At 41.8% G+C, this 19,180-nt stretch overlaps 1 protein-coding gene across 1 annotated transcript in view; it reads right to left on the minus strand.

The window, feature by feature from the left end:
* The window catches only part of LOC109927256 (neuronal PAS domain-containing protein 3), a 1,144,266-nt gene that overhangs the window by 69,298 nt on the left and 1,055,788 nt on the right, over window positions 1-19,180 (minus strand). The window contains exon 8 of the mRNA XM_048600392.1: window positions 17,294-17,409. Coding sequence (XP_048456349.1) covers window positions 17,294-17,409 — 116 coding nt within the window. The remainder of the gene's footprint in view (window positions 1-17,293; window positions 17,410-19,180) is intronic.

Below are 19,180 nucleotides of genomic sequence, written 5' to 3' on the forward strand. Positions count from 1 at the left end.
CCTGCGGCACCGTCCCCTGCAATCACAGAAGGTGTAACACCTCTGCTTTTACTTCCTCCCTCCTCAGTATCCAAGGGCTCAAACACACCTTCCAGGTGAAGGCCTGCTTTACCTGCACTTCATTCAACCGAGTCTACTGCATTTGCTGCTCACAATGTGGTCTCCTCCACATTGGGGAAATGAAGCATAGACTGGGTGACCACGTCACAGAACACCTACGTTCTATCCATACAAAAGAGCCTGAGCTTCCAGTTGCCTGCCACTTCAACACACCTCCTTGTTCCCTTGCCAACATCTCTGCCTCAGGCTTGCTGCAGTGCTCCAGAGAAGCTCAGCGCTAGCTGGAAGAACCACTTGGGAACTCTACTGCCTTCTGGACTTAATGCCGAGTTCAACAATTTAGGGCTTAAGGCAACTTCCCCCATGTCCTTATCCTAACCCTTACACACCAAGCCTTGTTATCACATGTTCTGTTATTTTACACCACTCATTGCTAACTACTGATAGTTCCCATTAGTAGCTATTCATTCTCTAGGGCTTATCGTTAGCTACTCCTTTGTCTGACCAACTGTTCTCTCTATTTGGGCCTATCTCTACCTATTGTTTACTCCTTATCCCTGCCCTTACCCTATCTTCTGCATATAACTCAACCTTTACCTTGAAAATTTTGGATGAAATTTCTGAACCAATATCTATTTTAAATTATTAACTTTAGAATCAAGTACTTCGTAAAATTTCAATCAAAGCATATCAAAATTTCTGATCAGGATAGGATTTAGATATTTCTTCAAATTAGGAGGCAAAATTGTTACATTCAAGTGTAACAGCAGCTATATACTACACAAGTTAATATGAATATATACATTTGCAGTTGATTAGCTCTCAAAAATTCACAATTTTCTTTCAAGAAGATCCACTTTGTGGACTTTTCAAGTTCTCCTTCCAGTTGGACATCAAAATCAGAATCAGAAATCTGAGATCTTGGCTAAGCCTGCTCTGAAACAGACAGGACAGTTGAGATAAGGTACCTACTTCTCTGTGTTACATGGTGTTAATTTGCTACTGCAGTGTGTGCCTAGTACTCTTGATTGATTTTGCAAATAATACCTACAGGAAAAAGAGATATTCTTAAAAGGGCAAGAAATCACTTCCAATAGAAACAAAACCATGTCATGTCCGCTTTGACCGTTTGCTCCCATGTGAAGTTGAAATGTCCACCTGTATTTATTTAACAGTGGTCTAATTCAAGCTCTGGACAGAATACCAGCTCCCACAGTGAATGGCGCCGGAATATCTACAGGACTAGCTCTTCCGGTAGCTGAACATAATTTTTTTGACAAATTGAGCAAAGACAACCATTCGCTATCCATAATTATTCCTTAAAAACTTTTGCATTTTTTAAATCTCTGTATATGAGGAAGAATATAGTTGCCTTGGAGGAAGTGCACCGGGTAGCATGGTGGCTCAGTGGTTAGCATTGCTGCCTCACAGCCCCAGAGACCCAGGTTCAATTCCATCCTCAGGTGACTGTCTGTGTGGAATTTGCATATTCTCCCTGTGTCTCTGTGGGTTTCTGCTAGGTATTCCAGTTTTCTCCCACAGTCCAAAGATGTGCAAGTTAGGTGGATTAGCAATGCTAAATTGCCCATAGAGTTCAGGGATGTGTAGGTTAGGTGTGTCAGTCACAGGAAATGCAAGGTTACAGGGATGGGTCTGGGTGGGATGATGTTTGGAGGGTTGGTGTCAACTTGTTGGGTTGAATGGTCTGTTTCCACACTGGGGATTCTATGAAATGTTCACTAGACTGATTCCTAAAATAAGAAGATTGACCATTGATTAGAAATTATGCAAGATTAGGCCTACATTCAGAAGTGATCTATTTGAAACTTATAAAATTCCTAAATGGCTTGATAGGTAATATATAGGAAGGACATTTTTTTTGCCTGGGTGGGAAATCGGGGGATTAAGAAAGTGGACCATCACCAAATACCACAAAATTTCAAAATCAAAGGGTTTTGAACGTTTAGAATTCTATACCTCAGAACTATGGATGCTCAAATTTTGAGCACATTCAAGACATGGATCAACATTTTTTTGGAATTAAAGAAATTAAGCAAGAAAAAGACAATGCAGGAAGATGAGACAGAAGATTGGCCGTTATCTTACTGAATGGTGAAGCAGGCCTAAAAGACTGAATGAAGTATTCCTATTTATGATCTGGTGAAAGGTCACTGACCTAAAATTAGACTACATTTCTTTCTCTAAAGGTGATGCTTGACCTGTTGTGTATTTCTAACATTTTTTATAATTATTCTAGGTTTCCAGCATCCAGTATTTTGCTTTTGTGCATCAAGGACAATACTGCTTTCTCAAGTATTAACAAATTGATAGGAAAATAACTGACAAATAGCAAGCAGCTAAACAGAAACTACTGAACAACCTTTGAGCAATATAAGCATTGGTTCAAATACTTTCAGTGGCATTACTGGTTTTGTTCTGTCCTAGTTGAGAAAATTAGAACATTGATGTAACATGTAAAAATTGGATTTAATGTTAAGAAAATCCTTGCGTTATACAGTTGATGCTATTTTGATAATCTTCAATATCCCATCCATTTTCACATGTCTGTGTCCCATCTTTAGCTCCATTCTTTGAGCTGATATGGAATTTTAGGTACCAACAGAAACCATAACTAATTATGAGATTTCCCTATCAAAACTATGGACAGTGTGGTATTGTGCTGAAAGTCAGATAAGTGAGTGACAGGGTAGGTGGAGGAGTCAGAGAGAGTGGGTGAGTGAGTTTGACGGTGGGCGAGTGAGAGCAAGGGAGGGTGGCTGAGTGTGTGTGGGCATGAGAATGAGTGGATGAGTGTGAGGGAGGAAGGGTGAGTGTGAGGGTGGTGGCCTAAGTTAGTATGTGGATGAGAGGAGGAAGAAAAATGAAAAGAATGGCCTTGGGGGAGAACCACAATTTTGTCTTGACCAGATTGGTAGGATATTGAGCATAACATGTTGGAAAGTTCTCATAAAAGGGCTTTTCTCTCATTTAAAATTTATTGCTGCCTATTATTTTAATGTGTGCGCCTGAAAATAGCAATGTTGAGAAGTTAGATATTTGAACATTGCATAGAAGAATGAGAATGGAGTTGTATTCTAGATCCCAGCTTGTGTCTGAGTAAATAAACATGCAGCATGCAGGTTGGCTGTGTTGCTTTGTCAGCTCACCTTTCATAATGTTAATATAGCATCAACTTCAATTTGAAGTGACAGTAATAATGTGCCCTTCTGCTGTGTAGGAATGATGTGAAGCTTTAAAAGATCTGTATTCTGAATGCTTAGCATGCAGCTTCAGTCATGGTTTAACAGGGTGTGAGGAAACTCATTGTAGTGTCCATAATTTCCCCATGTACTTAGTATAATGAAATACAGCCTGCTGTAGCTTGGCAGACTTCCACAGGATGTTTAACATCTTCTGTATCTGTTTCCACATCCTTAGGTTACTGGATACAATGATGATCTGTTCTCTAAGAACTATTGCATTCATTTACTTAGTTTAAAAAAAAATTCCTTTACATGAGTAATGGGTCGTGACATTAGCTGAAACACCTAACGTTCATTGTTAAAACGTTTTCAAAACTGACCCAGTTTTCCAATATAATTTTTGCACATTTCTCTTGTACTACTTCCTTGTTTCATTTAAATGAAACAAAATCATACTAGGTGCAATAAAGGATGGCACTTTGCCTTCTGAATTTCAAGTATGGCATTACATGTGTTGGATGGCATCTTAACCACTAAAGCCTGAGGCAAATTATCTCGCCTGATCGTAGCTTCTCAGACCATTGTCTTTGCAAGTGAGGTGTTGAGCGTGTTAGATGGTGAATCATGTGGCAGAAGAGCTAAAAGATTCTGCCCATGGCAGAACTTTCTGGGTTCGAAGGTCTGGTACCAAGTTGAAAAGCTAGCTGGATACCAGTTCAGAACTGCATGCGAAGATCTTTCACTCAGCCTGTGTGGTTGTCACTTCAACAACAAAAGGGATGCCAGGAAAATAGCCTCCACTGGATCACAGAATATGCCCTATGGATGTCACTGCGGATGAATAGCATAGAACAGCCTTTATTGTCATGTGCACTGGAATGAGTGCTGTGAAAAGTTTGTAATGTCACTGTTTTAGCTCCATCTTAGGTACACGGTGCCTAGGTACAGTTACCTTAAGTGTTTGTTTCAGAATTGAAAGAGTTAAAAAAAGGTCTAGCGTTGGAATACAAAGTTTTAACAAGTACTCAAATTACCCAAAATCCAGAATAAGAATAAAAAAATCTATAAAAAGTACTCAAATTATAATCCATTTCTCTTAGTCTGTACCTGCCGGTCTTCAGAGCACGAGGCCTTGCTGCCTCCCGCTCCGGACTCCGACCCATTACTCACCTCCAGGACTCGTCTCCCAGGCCAGCCTGGGCTCAGACTGCCTCTCTGTCTGGGCTCCGGCCCATTACTCGCCTCTGGGACTCGTCTCCCAGGCCAGCCTGGGCTCAGACTGCCTCTCTGTCTGGGCCCAGGCCCATAACTCACCTCCGGGACTTGTCTCCCAGGCTAGCCTGGGCTCCGACTGCCTCTTGCTCCAGGCTACGGTCCATAACTCACCTCTAGGACTCATTTCCCAGGCCAGCCTGGGCTCCGACTGCCTCTCGCTCTGGGCTCTGGACCACGACTTGCCTCTGGAACTTGTCTCGCAGGCCAGCCTGGGCTCAGACTGCCTTTCACTCCGGGCTCCAGCCCACGACTTGCCTCTGGAACTTGTCTCGCAGGCCAGCCTGGGCTCAGACTGCCTTTCGCTCCAGGCTCCGGCCCACGATTTGCCTCGGAACTTGTCTCGCAGGCCAGCCTGGGCTTGGACTGCATCCTGCTCTGGGGTCCAGCCCGCTACTCACCTCCGGAACTCGCCTCCCGCGCTGGCATGATCTCTGACTCATCTCCTGCTCTGGCTGGATTTAGATTCACCTCCATTCTCCATTCCCTCTGGGTTAGTATAAGAATTTAAAGGTTGGGGATGGGGAAAGAAAAACAGCAGAAAAAGAGAAGAAAAAAGAAGGAAAAGGAACTGGCAAAGCAGAGGAGCTCCAGCTGGAGCGTACTACTCTGCCGCCATCTTAGTTCATAAAAATGGCCAAAATTCTCTTTCCAATGGATAGAGTGAAGAGGTCAGCACATCAAATCTCACTTATCCAGCCTGTACAGTAAAGTAGCATAGGTCAGTGCTGTTGGAACCCACAAAAGCGACAGCAAACTGTGCTAGAAAATGTCAAAGTTTCCAGAAGTCCGCAAGGATATGTGACACCACCTATCTGCTGCCTCTCATGCACAGGACCATCACCCATAGCTAGCAAGGTTTGGCATCACATGCATGGTTTTCAGTCAAGGGCTTACATCCATCTCATTCTTTCAAGCTACTAATCCTTCTTGTTCTCTTTTTACTTACAGACAGAGGATGTCTCGTGACTGGTAGGGTTGTGAATGGTCATAAACTGTTGCTATACACATTTTGGCACAGCCACTGTTAGTTCAGTGAATGCCTTAGATAGAAGAGACTTAGGGAAACAATCTGGTGATCACAATACTGGCATGTCAGTAGCTGGCAAAAGAAAAAAAATGCCTGAGGTCTCTGACACTCAGAGGCACAAGCTCAACTCCATGCAGGCAATGATCAAGTGGCAGAGAGGGGCAGGGAAACCTCAGTCAAGTGTGCCAGAGTACCAATTCTGTACGGTGGAACAAAAGATAGAACAGTCTGTCCACGTTTTCATGCCATTGGTGCATCTGGTATGTAAGCACCTGTCAGCCTCCATGGAAAGGGTGGCAGCCATCTCTCACACCCAGAGCCACAGCTGAAAGAAAACCTCAATTTTTTTACGTACATGTCAAAGAGATAGAAAAACAAGTCAGTCATTGAGAAACGTGTACTGTAGCAGAAAACCATCTTTGTATGGGCTGAGGGACTTTGATAGCGGCTGGAACTGAGAACTGTCAGCTCCTTGGATTTATAACGAAGGCCTGCATTTTCTGGCTATTACCGTCACAAATTATTTGAACACTAAGGGAATGGAATCTTTTTCTATTTGTGAACACTGCCAATTGGCAATAGGGCACTATTGTAGCAATGAATGCATCATTCAAGTGGGGCCACTGACCGCCTTTTGCTTTGGTCTCTATGCCTGATACTTCCACCTCCAATGTCCACTTGCTGTCCCTAACTGGATGGTGAATGCAGAGGCAGCCTGTTATTTGGGTGCATCCTGTAAGATCACGTCAGAGGACACACTGCTAATATAAGTAGAGTCTAGTAATGAGAATGGCCCCAGATTCAGGTTCCCATCACTTGTTGGAAAATTCACCCCATTGTCATTCTTGGCATTTATTGCTGATAAATGGTTAAACATTTAACAGCTACTCTTGCTGAGTGTACTTGACATGGAATTATCTCCGGTTTTAAAAATAACATTTTTAATTCTTTTCACGAAATTATGCTACACAATAGCAGATTCTGTAGAAGACAGTTTCCCCCTGATTAAGGGGTAGATATTGGAAGGATGTTTCCCATCAAAATAAGGTGTAGACTATTTAGGACTGAGCTAAAGATGAATTTCCTCACTCAGTGAATGCTGAATCTTTGTAACTTCTACCTCAGATTATGTGGACTGCAGTCATTGGGTACATTCAACACTGAGATCAATTAATTCCTACACATTAAAAACATGAAAAGATACAGGATAATGGAGTTGAAGTTGAAGATCAACCATGATCTCACAGGATGGCAGAAGCCCAAACAGCAGAATGGTCTCATCCTGCTTCTATTCCTTTATTCTTTTCTTATAACCTGAGGTGACCTGGAAATAGCAGAAATATCACGAGAAGACTGACAGGAAATAACTTAGATAAGACTAACTCCAAAGATCTATAGGGAACAGCAGCCAAGCAAACAGAGAACCAACCCTGTCCTTTGCCTCCCCATCCCAATGCTCCCCACATTGCAACCAATCTGACACTGTACCTGGTAAATCAGAAAATGTAGCCCATTTCATTTCAAGCCTCTAATTTTCCATCTAATGTGTTTCTGATCTTGACCTTGTTCAACAGTGGGCAGCACTGACTGCAACAGCATCCTCCCTGACCTTAGGGTTGGGAAATGTTACACATGTAGGCACCTTAGATGAAATGGGAGAAAATCTGAAAGATAAATGTGTTCATTCAGTTTTTATACAACAAACTGCTCCTATTTGAAAACACTTTTGGATAACTAAAGACTATAAGTGTTGTACATCAATTTTTAAATGTTAATAGTTGTACTGTTTGATGCAATGCTAATATATGTTTCTAATCAAGTGATTACTTGCAGATAACACAAAATCTCACACCCACTTTGACAGTATTCATCTCTGCACAACACACTCTTCAGCACTGAATAGGTCATTGTCAGATTAAGCCATGTAACTCTGCAGATTATTCCAAGGTGTGCAGTATAACGTACATCTCATTTGAATGTCAGTGGGGCTTATGTTAACATCATAATTTCACTAGCAAGGCACTGAGCTCAGTTTATGTCTACATTTTCCTACTTGCAATCCTGTATAAAGGCTTTTGCTTTTGAATCATAAATTTAACATCATGGGAAAGAAGAAAGAGCAACAAAACAAGCCTAGAAGTCAACAGATTTAGTAATTTTGATTCATAACAGGAAAACATTATATTAGTTTGTTAAACATAATTTCTCTGATTTTGGCATAATTGTATTCAGTGCAATTGAACCTGAATCAATATTTTGCATGAGTTTTAAAGAAAGATGTTGCACTAGAATTGGGCACCTCCCATAAAATTGGCAACACCCTGAGACTGTAGTAATCAACATTACCAGTTTCCATTAAATGCATTCCTTTACCAGCCTTTGAAGAGGTTCTAAAAATTAATCAGGATCTTTGAGTGCAAAGCTATTGTTAGACATATTGGATAGGCTTTAACAGCTTTCTTTCCTATATATACCAAGGAACTAAGTACTGTAGCTAATTTAATGAGAAAATAATTCTGCATATATTTAAAAAGTAACTTACAGTTATTTAAGATGTAACTACAGCTTGTTTGATTGTGGGGCCTCCCGAGCATGCTTGCATAGTTACCACTGCAGCACTTTTACGTAGCTTGTCGCCTGCAGTGTTTGGTCGAACCTCCAAGCGGATCCCCCCTGGCAATGACAGTGGATGAGGGTACCTTTGTCTTATCTGGCTGTTTGGTCTGCTCTCAACTGGTTACCCTGTGTGGGATGCTGGTTTTGAGTGGGTTTTCAGTCAGAGGTACTCGATCCTCTGCCGGCTAATACGACCTGAGAAAAGTTACGAGTCAGCTGACGACCCGCTTGGGTCATTGTGCTGTGCACTAGTGGTGCCATTTAAAAAAAAACCCAAAATGGTTGACATTAATCTGGCAAATTCCGGTAGGGCCAAAAACCGGATTAAAAAAACCACCCTGCAAGTTCACTAGTGGTGGTAGCTTGTGCAAAATGTTATAGCCACAAAAGGAGAGACGGACAAATTGAGGCCCAATGTTCCTCACCCTGTCTTGATTCCCAGATGCAAGCTAATGGGATCAGGCAGTAGAGAAGATGATGTTGATACTTTAGTTGTAAAGACAGCCGACAGGTTAGCCCTTCCGTCTGGTGAGATTACAACACAGGTCTTTTACAACAGTAATTTTAGAGGTATGGACAATGAAATGTCATAGCGTGGAGACAGTGAGAGTGGAGACACACTCAGTGATCTAAGGGTCATTCAACTATCCCAGGAGAAGTGTGGTTGAGCTGAGATAGTGCTTCAGCATCCTATAGATATGTTTCTCTGTGATAAGTGTCAGCTTTCATACCCTACAATGGGGGTGTTTCGTTCTCACGTTAGGCCTGGGACTGCATGAAAGACATAGGCAGGTCACATTAAGGAATGAGAAACGGATAGAGAATACTAGGAAGGAAGGGGATGAGAAAAATATAGGTAGGAGGAAGGGGATTTGGACAGAGGAAGAGATCAAATTATCGCTTCAGTTAGAGGAAGCACATAAAGGTGACAAACAGATTAATAAAAAGATAGCAAGCGTTTTAAAATCTAAAATGCCAAAATAGATCTCTGACAAGCGGAGAGCCCTTCTTAAGAGTACAGATAAGGGTAAGGCAGCAGTTGTTCCTGGTGATTCACAAGAACAGGGGATAGACAGAGAGATTGGGGACAAGGAAGTATTAGATCAGGAATTTGTGCAGCCACTGCATGAAAGATTAGGCTCCCAGAAGTTAGGGCAGTATACTATAAGATAATTGTTAAGTAAGGCTGAAGAATGTCTCTGTATTAGAGAGGGCCAGGAATTTTTGAAGCAGGGATTATGTTTGGTTGACTCCATCACAGATAGACTGTTAAGGAGGAAGGGAACTGGGCAGGGTGAAGGTAGTAATAAGGTTAGTAATAGAATGTAAGGGACGATGGTAATCAACATGGGAAAGATAGATTGAAAAAGAATAGTGCTGGGAATGGGGAACAGAGAAGGTATACAGGGAGGAAATCACGTTTTCAAACAGCCCAAATACTGCATAGAACCAATAGGTGGAAGCTTGCTAGGGAATTGATGGGGGCACCTTCTAATTGTTTATGCCCCCTTCGTAAGGAAGAGTTGCAATTAGTATTTAAAGAAAAACTCTCCGTGCCCAACGACAAAGCAAACATTACCAGGTTTGCACCCTACAAGGGCGTCGCTCGATTTGACTGTTTGATGGACCCAATTAGTAGGGACGAGGTAGACAAGGCCATCAGGGAGACAGACCCAAAAAAACAGCTGCGTGACCCGATGGTAGGGGATGTAAAGATGCCCAGGAAATCCATCGGAATGATGTCACTTGTCTTCTACAATTGTTTACCTTGTGAGTTAAAGTCTGTGCAATCCCGGATGTTCTGAAGACTAGCAGAATAGCTTTGCTACCGAAGTCGGACAATAAAGATAGTTTGAAGGATATCAATAATTGGCAACCCATTACTATTGGGCCTATCCTGCTAAGCATTTTCACTAGAATTTTGGCGAAGAGGCCTAGCAGTGTAGTGAAGCTAATTCCAAGGCAAAAGGTAGCTTCTTCTGGATATAATAAGAATATTCTCCAGAATATCATAAAGGGAGCTAAGGAGAGTGGGACGGATGTGGCGGTTATCTTTGTAGATTTGGCAAAAGCATTCCACTCAGTTGGACACAAGCTGCTTGCCAAGGCCTTAGAAAGAGTATCCCTCTCCAAAGAGTTCAATAAATTGGTAATGAACTTATATACAAACAATTTGACAGCAGTTGAGGGATATAATTACAAGACAGATTCTATATCAGTAAGATGTGGTGTTAAACAAGGTTTTCCTCTGTATCTCATTTTGTTTAATATTGCTATGGATCCTTTGATAGGAACCCTGGAGGAAACTGGATCAAGAACCTGTCCAGTGCATGGCTCTGGCGTTTGTGGATGACATCACATCGTCAGCACGTCTTAATGCTGAGAGGTCTCTCATGGATTAATGTCATTCTGCTTGGATAAGCATTGCATCGCAATAACAAGGTATTAATCAAATTTGAGGTCTTCATTGTGGTTGCCATTTTGGTCCACGCATTTGATATCTTATCGATTTTAAAATATCTCACACCTAATCCTTGACACTATAAGGACATCCTTCTCCACCATTCTGTTCCCCACCAATTACTATAGTTCGAGCTCAACATGCTTACCAGCTTCTTCTCTCCTCAACATCCATTTCTCTCTTGAGCTCTAAACCAACCTCTCCTGGGGACCAAATTTCTCGCATCGCCTTCAGTTTCATTAATAACTTGATATCTTGCTTCTCTCTTGCCCTTCAACCATGGTAAAGGTACTAAAGTGGTGAAATGCCCTGTGAATCGTTACTTTGGCTAAACAGTTTTCTTTCAGTAAAATAATTTCGTTCAGGTGATCACAGACCTTCAGTTAGCACATATACAACTATTTTCTGTTCGCCCTGTTAGCCTAGTTTCTTGCGGCAGATCAAAGCTGCAAAGATTTATGTAAAAAGCTGGTCTGGAAAAAAGAATACACAATTGACACAATATGCTTCAGGCTAAATTTACACCAGCGCCGAGTATTTCCGGGACTGAATTTTACCTATGTCTAAAACCCTAACTAGCATATTGAAGGGATCTTTAATGATACCACTGTGGATGTCAAACAATTCTTTTAAATTATTTAAATTATAATTTACTACATTTTTTCTGCAAAGAGAACCCTAGTAATCCGTTGCAAAACATGTACAAAGGCCAGAATTGTAGGGTCCCAGGAGTGGAATGCTATGCAAGGTAATTAAAATGAAGTGCTATGCCAGCTATGCTGTGCTCCCTGCCTGCATTTCCCAAACCACCAGAGTATTTGACCTGCAAAGAGGAGGCATTAAGTGGCCTACAATTCCCACTGCCGTCAGTATTTTTCACAATGGGAGAGATTCAAGTATCCAGGTCACCAAAAAGGGCTGTTGGCCTTGTAGATTGGCCTTGGCGATATGCTTCCTCATGTGCTCACTGGAGACCCTCCCCCAAAATGCAATCACAGCCATCTAACAGTCACATCCTTTGATCCCTCAAGCCTTTCCCTGGTGTCCCCTTGCGTTGGCCTGATGACAATCTGGACTCATTTCAGACTAGGCTTCATTGCTGAACATCTTCATTGGAGACTGTCACAGGCTCAGCAATGGTCACTACTCTCAGATGCAGTGCACAGACACAGACTGTCATTGGATTGGCAGCTTGTGCTTATGTCCCATGTTCTTGGGGTTGGAACTTTCTCGTGGAAGAGATGCCAATTAAAGGCCCAATGGCTGTTGAGTGTTGCAGAGTGAGCCAGTCAAACGTCAGCACGTTTGCCCCTCAGCTAGAATTTAGCCGATTTACCAGCTGTCCAGTGACATATGTGGAAGTTACTCAGCTCTCATAGCTCAACCCTTTGAACCCATTTCCAATTAAAGCTGAAGTATTCTGCAGAGTGAGGAAGTAGTTAAAATACCCTGGGCCTGAAAGTTAAACCAGAAAGCATCTTTTGTATTCGCCTCACCTCTCCCATCCAACTGGAACCTTGGTATGGGGAAAATCATCTCCACATTTAAATGTAAAAACAAAAAGAGTGATTGTACTACAAAGGTAACAAATAACTTATGAAACAGCAATGGTTCAACAGACATTTTACACTGCTTCTCCACAAGCTGTTTTAATGCTTAGAAAAGAATCAAAAACATAGATTATAGATATATTAGATTTCAATGCTTCTTACTGATTGCAACCTGTGTTTAAATCCATTACCTCAAACCAGTTCCTAGGCACGAAGCGACAGCATAAGAATTACTCTGTTTCAGTTGTTTTCATTTTTATGTTGATAAATATGGAACAGATAAGCAGGTAGAAGGTTAAGAAGGTGAACAGTCAAATGAGAAGGGTATGCTGAGCAGATACAAATGTATTTATTACATCTAGCAATTTATTCGTTGTTACTCAGCTTCCAATCAGGGTCGCTGGTATGTATTCTACATAGAAACATCAGCAGAAGTGTGGGATTGTAATTTTGAAAAAAAAAACAATAAAAGTTCTGGAGTGCTTGCAATACACAAAGGGATTTAAATTATTCAATTGTTATAAACCAGTCAACCTCTCCATAATTGTTGCAGATGTGTTCCATTCATGCTGCTGCAGATGAAGAGTGCTCTTTCCAAGTCCATGGACAAATGAAGTAAAATAATGCAAGAAAAATTGAGTCTGGGGCATGGGATGGGATGGTAGGGTTGGGGGTGTTGCTGAAGTGTTGGGAATTCTCAGCTGGGAAGCTACTGGCAAGTTCTATAGCTATGCCTTATGACACCACCCCCCACTTAATCACAGAGACAGCCTTTTTTCCAGGCAATTAACATAGGGCTGCTGTTTAAGGAAAATGAACAGAGAATCAGGTTTAACAAACATCAGCCTAGATTTTTATCCAAGGGGCAAGTTTGTGGGAATTAGGAGGTCATTCCGTCAAAGGTCTGAATTTCATTCTCAATGGTGGTGATGTTTGGGTGGCAGGCATTAACATTAACAGGGTCTCCTAACTCCTGGAAAGAGTTCAAGTGCAGCTGAGTGGCTAGGCAAGCCATTTAAAGGAACTGCCTCAGTGTTCCAGGACTTCGTCCCCATTACAAAACAAAACAGTGAAATAACGAACGATTGTATCCCTCATACCTCATGCACTACCTGTATCCCATCTAGGCTGGTTCTTACCATCATGCCCCCTCATTAACCTCCATATGAAATGACAGTACGTCCATGCTCATTTACCCACTATACAGAAAAGGAAATTCTACAGTAACAATGGGATATACAAGGAAGTTTTAACAATTTATTCATTCTACTTTCTACTTTTTAAATAAAAGCAGCTATTTTACAACTGCCCTATAAAACTGTCAATCATTCAGTGTGTTTCAAGTGTCAAATGCAGAATTTACATGCACTTGGAATTTGAATCTTGTGTAAGTAAACTGAGACCACAGAGTGTAATTTAAGCAATGTTTTCCCAGTGCAGCTGTCTGGGAAACAGACTGATGGATGTCTGGGATTTTATTCACGTTTCATTATGCATTCTTGGCCAGAGGTGGCATGGAGGCTCAATGGTTAGCCTTGGTGCCTCACGGGTTCGATTCCAACCTTGGGCGCCTGTCTGTGTGGAGTTTGCACATTCTCTCTGTGTTTGCATGCTGTTCCTCTGAGTGCTCTGGTTTCCACCCACAGTCCAAAAATGTGCAGGTTAGGTGGAGTGGAGATGCTAAGTTGCCTACAACGTCCAGGGATGTGCAGGCTAGGTGGCTTGGCCATGGGAAATGCAGGGTTATAGGGATAGGGTAGGGGTATAGGTCAGGGTGGGCTGCTCTTTGGAGGGTCAGTGTGGACTTGATGGGCCGAATGGCTTCCTTCCACACTATAGGGATTCTATGATCAGTGCACTTCTGATCTCAGTTGATGATACTGTTAAAATTCTGTTTGGTAAGTTGCAGGCAGGAAACAGAAAATAATATTTCTTATTCAGAGTATGCAGAGTTAAATATTTCATGTTCTGTATTTTTTTGTGAGAGTTTTAAAAAATTCTTTAACGTCAGCATTTGTTATCTATCCCTAATTACCCTTGAAATGAATGGCTTGCTGGGCCACTTTAGAGGCCCAGCAGCTAAGAATCAAAAATACTGCAGGTTTGAAGTTACAGGTAGGCCAGACTAGGTGAGGATGGCAGACCTCTTTTCATGAAGAAAACAATAAACAATAAACAATAAACAATGAAGATGGCAGCAGAGTAGGATGCTCCAGTCAGAGCTCCTCTGCTCACCTATCTTTTTACCATTTTTCCCTCTTTTTTTTCTTTCTTTTTGCAGTTTTCTGTTTCTCACAACCTGCTCAGCCCCAGAGAGTGGAGTTGGGGGAACGAGTGGGCCAAGTCCCCCGGTAAATGGGAGCGAGCGGGCTGAGGCCCCCAGTAACACATAGCGAGCGGGCCGAGTCCCCCGGTAACACGGAGCGAGCGGGCCGAGTGCCCCGGTAACACGGAGCGAGCGGGACGAGTCTCCCAGTAATACAGAGCGAGCGGGCCGAGTCTCCCAGTAATACAGAGCGAGCGGGCCGAGTCCCCCGGTATTTGGGAGCGAGCAAGCCGAGTCCCCCGGTAACCGGGCGCAAGCGGGCCGAGTCCCCTGGTAACCAGGAGCAAGCAGGCCGAGTCCCCCGGTAGCACAGAGCGAGCAGGCCGAGTCCCCCGGTAACCGGGAGCGAGCGGGGCCGAGTTCCCCCAGTAACACAGAGCGAGTGGACCGAGTCCCCCGGTAACCAGCAGTGAGCGGGCCGAGTCCCCCGGTAACCGGGAGCCAGCAGGCCGAGTCCCCTGGTAACCAGCAGTGAGCAGGCCGAGTCCCCCGGTAACCGGGAGCGAGCGGGCCGAGTCCCCCGGTAACCGGGAGCGAGCGGGCCGAGTCCCCCGGTAACACAGAGCGAGCGGGCCGAGTACCCCAGTGGATGGTAGAGAGCACTGGCCAAGTCCCGCAGTGGAACCAGCACGGGCAGCATGGCCTTGTGCTCTGGGCCTGCAGGCACACCCTGTGAGCCCCAGAACCTCTTGAGCAGTGACCCCTGGAGCTGCAAGGGGAAGATGTCCCACAGCAGCACATGGGAAGCAGCCTCGGAGCAGTGTGCAGGTAGCCATTCCTGGATGGAGACCAGTGTGAGGGGACAATCCTTACCTTAGAATTTACCTCAGAACACTGTAACGTTAACCCCTTAATATTTTCCTATTTTTAACTTATTTTCAACACTGTAATTAAACAACTACTTCTATCCCTCTGCTATATCCAAGAATTGTACCTAGGTATTTGTCCCTAAGATGATGCCACAAGAAGGCAGACATTGTAAAGGTTTTTCACTGAAGTCCTACAATGGAGGACACATGATTATAAAAGGATATTGTGTTGTACTGTATGTTCGACATTACTGAGACTAGTTTTCAATTCCACAAACATCCACTCCCTCCACCACCGACGCTCAGTAGCAGCAATGTGTACTATCTACAAGATGCACTGCAGAAATTCACCAAAGATCCTCAGACAGCACCTTCCAAACCCACGATCACTTCCGTCTAGAAGGACAAGAGCAGCAGATATATGGGAACACCACCACCTCCAAATTCCCCTCCAAGCCACTCACCATCCTGACATGGAAATATATCACCATTCCTTCACTGTCACTGGGTCAAAATCCTGGAATTCCCTCCCTAGTGGCATTGTGGGTCAACCCACTGCTGCAGTTCAAGAAGGCAGCTCACCACCACCTTCTCAAGGGCAACTCGGGATGGGCAAGAAATTCTGGCCCAGACAGCAACGCCCATGTCCCATAAAATGAATAAATTTTAAAAATTTACTGCGCGAATTTAAATTCCACCAGTTGGGATTTGCACACAAACTCTCAAATCATTAGCCTAGGTTTTTGGATTACTAGTCCAGTGACATTGCCACTACCACAATCTACTCCTTCATATAATCTTAACATAAAATCTATGTTACTAATTTTGCTTAGATATACGTACACACCATTCAGCAGCCTTTAGCAGTCTTAGTCTATCATTGAAATGTCTATGCAGAAGCAAAAACATGTTTCAGCTTAAAACAATGTGTCCAATATTGTGCCAACTTAGCTGGTGCTCTGAAGCGTTATGCCTGTTTGGCGCCCATGGCATCACCATCTTCCCTTGCTTCAGCCTATGCTGATTGTGCTTGATTGGTTAAACCTTAGTGGACAAGTAAACAGATAACCAGGAAGCTACAATAAGCTAGGCTGGATGCACAGGAGTAAACGTTCTAAGCCTTGTATAAAACTCTTGTAAATAAACTTCCTGAAAACCTAGATACTGACATTATCTCTGCATTGATCTGAGATACATCAAAACACAATGGGCTGCTTGATATCTAAACTAACGCATTTATATTACACCTGCTGAGAACATGGATAACAATAAGAAATAAAAACCAAGTACGTAAGAACATTGAAAATAAGAGCAGGTGTAGACCACATGGTTCTTTGAGAGTCTGCTCCATCATTCAATAAGGTTGTGGCTGTTTTGATCTTGACGTCAATTCCACGTTCCCAGCTGTTCCACATTATCCTCAACTCCTTTATTGCTCAAAAACCTACATATCGTGGTTTAAATATATTCAATGAGTCAGCCTTAAGGCTCTGAGAGATAGCAACACAAAACGGATATCAAATTGATAAATGATCAAATGCCGACTGACTTACTTATTGCTATAGATTACATTATGCTAAAAATACATCCATCTCACAGTCTTGACTCTATGATCTGACAACCTGCTTATCTACTTTAAGTATGCAGGCAAACAAAAAACATTCAAAATTGTAAGTTAAAATATTAACTGATAAAAGTCCTTTATCATAATTTTAGTGTAGGATCTCCCCTTTCATACTCCTGTTGATATTTGAGAAGAAATTTCACTTCATTGGAGTTTGTGCAAGGCCCCAGCTAAATATTTTGCTTTCATCAAACCTAACTACTTTGATAACAGCTTGATGAATGATCCACAGCTGAAGAAAAAATACAAAGTATTATATTTTTTATATTCAACAGCAAATATTATGATTCTTGAAATTCAATCAGCATTTCCCAGTTGGGATATTATTAAATAGTTATTTACCTTATAGCCTGATGATTTGATGTGAACTCCTCTCTTTGTCAGTGTTGACTTCATTCTTATAAAAAATGATCGCTCCAAGCTGTTGTCAATAGTCAGCAAAGTTGGGCTAGTGGATTCTACAATGGGATTTAAAAAATAGCATTATTGATGTGATTCTGATCATGCAACATCCAATCTTGTCATGAAGTTATTTGGAAATATGCCAAGATTTTTCTTCTGCAATCAAACGTTTCTGGCACTAGCTGGCACTAAAGGCAGTATTTCCATTAGCTTTTCTGTGCAATATATAATTTGGTCCTAAAATTATACATTTAAGTGAACAATAATTACATTTTTAAAATATCCTAGGAGAAAGCGCAGCAATATAGTAGAATAAGCATTAGCACACATTTAGCTTAAAGAATGCATAATTCTCATGGGCTAATGCCTTGACAACAGTTTACTTTTGTGATGGAAAGCTGAGTAGTCTTAATCTTTCCCTCTCACAATAAAACATCACTGGTGGTGACAGAAATTGGGCAATTAGTGGTGTTCCAAGTAATATACAAATTTTATCAGTCAGCTCAGTATAAATCATATGTAAACATTGTAATAGTAAACTAATATTTTGTGATGGTTGATATTCTATTACCTCAACCATTGTCATTTGAACAAATCCTATACAAGAGGACACCGAAAATTTGTACAAGATAATCCACTTTTCTACCTTGATGTTATTACATTTCAGAAGATCCATTGTTTCAACTTTTGTAATGACATCCTATTGATAAGTTCCTCCTTTTTGAAAAATTCATTTTTGAAGGCACTACTATTTTTCTTTATTCAAGGGAGAAAGTGGTGCAATGCTATAAATTTAGCACTTTCATTTCTACTGATTAAAAAATGAATTACTATAAAATTCTTCTCATCATCTAACATGCTATAATATGCCAACAGCTTTTTAATTTTATTTCATGAAGTCTGTAATGCACTATCCAGGCAGAAACTTCAACTGTAAGAGTTTAATTCATCTCTCTAATCCAATCACATCAACCTTATTTTTCTTATCAGAGATTCTCATTTTGAATTAAATGAGCTCATTAGTTTTAATCAAAGCCAGAAAGATCAAAACTTACACTTAAATGCTTCAGATCAGAACTGTCACTCAGCCGTGTAGTTCTATTTTGTGAAAGCATAAAATCAGAGCCCCTTGGAGCTGTTTTTTTTCCAAGGAATGCTGATAGTATGAGAATGATAGATGTCTCTGGAATTAATTCAGTTCTTCCCCCTCCCCCGGTATGGTATGTAAAAAGCTCAGTGACCTATCTAGCAAAACTGCAGCTTTGGTACTTGGCTGAGAACTGAGAGTTAATGAGATCTACTTGTGAAACAGGAGTATGTAATAACTGGCCAGTACACAGAAACCAGGAAGAAAGATTTTCACTGCTTTTCCAATTACACTGAAATCATAAATGTGTTCTTTCTGAATGTATTCATACATTTTGTGGTAAATACTAAATATCAGAACTTTGACTTCACATCACAATTATTTCTATACCACACCTCTTCGCACACCCACCAAACCAGGTGAAGACAAGATTGGCTGTATTTGACTGCACTATTTCCTGCAGTTTAATAGTCTGCTAACATTATAAACTAGGTTGATTCTAAAAAAAAGCTGGATATTTTCAATGCAAAACTGGAGTGCTAATGCTTCCACAGCTGACACTATGAAGCTATGTCTCAAGACAGCTTATTTAAAAACAAGGTGTTTTCTTTCCTGGATAGTAGGAACTGCAGATGCTGGAGAATCTGAGATAACAAGGTGTAGAGCTGGATGAAGAGATAACAAGGTGTAGAGCTGGATGAACACAGCAGGCCAAGCAGCATCAGAGGAGCATTTCTGAA

This window comes from Rhincodon typus, chromosome 8, assembly GCF_021869965.1.
Source record: "Rhincodon typus isolate 14 chromosome 8, sRhiTyp1.1, whole genome shotgun sequence".
Taxonomy (NCBI): Eukaryota; Metazoa; Chordata; class Chondrichthyes; order Orectolobiformes; family Rhincodontidae; genus Rhincodon; species Rhincodon typus.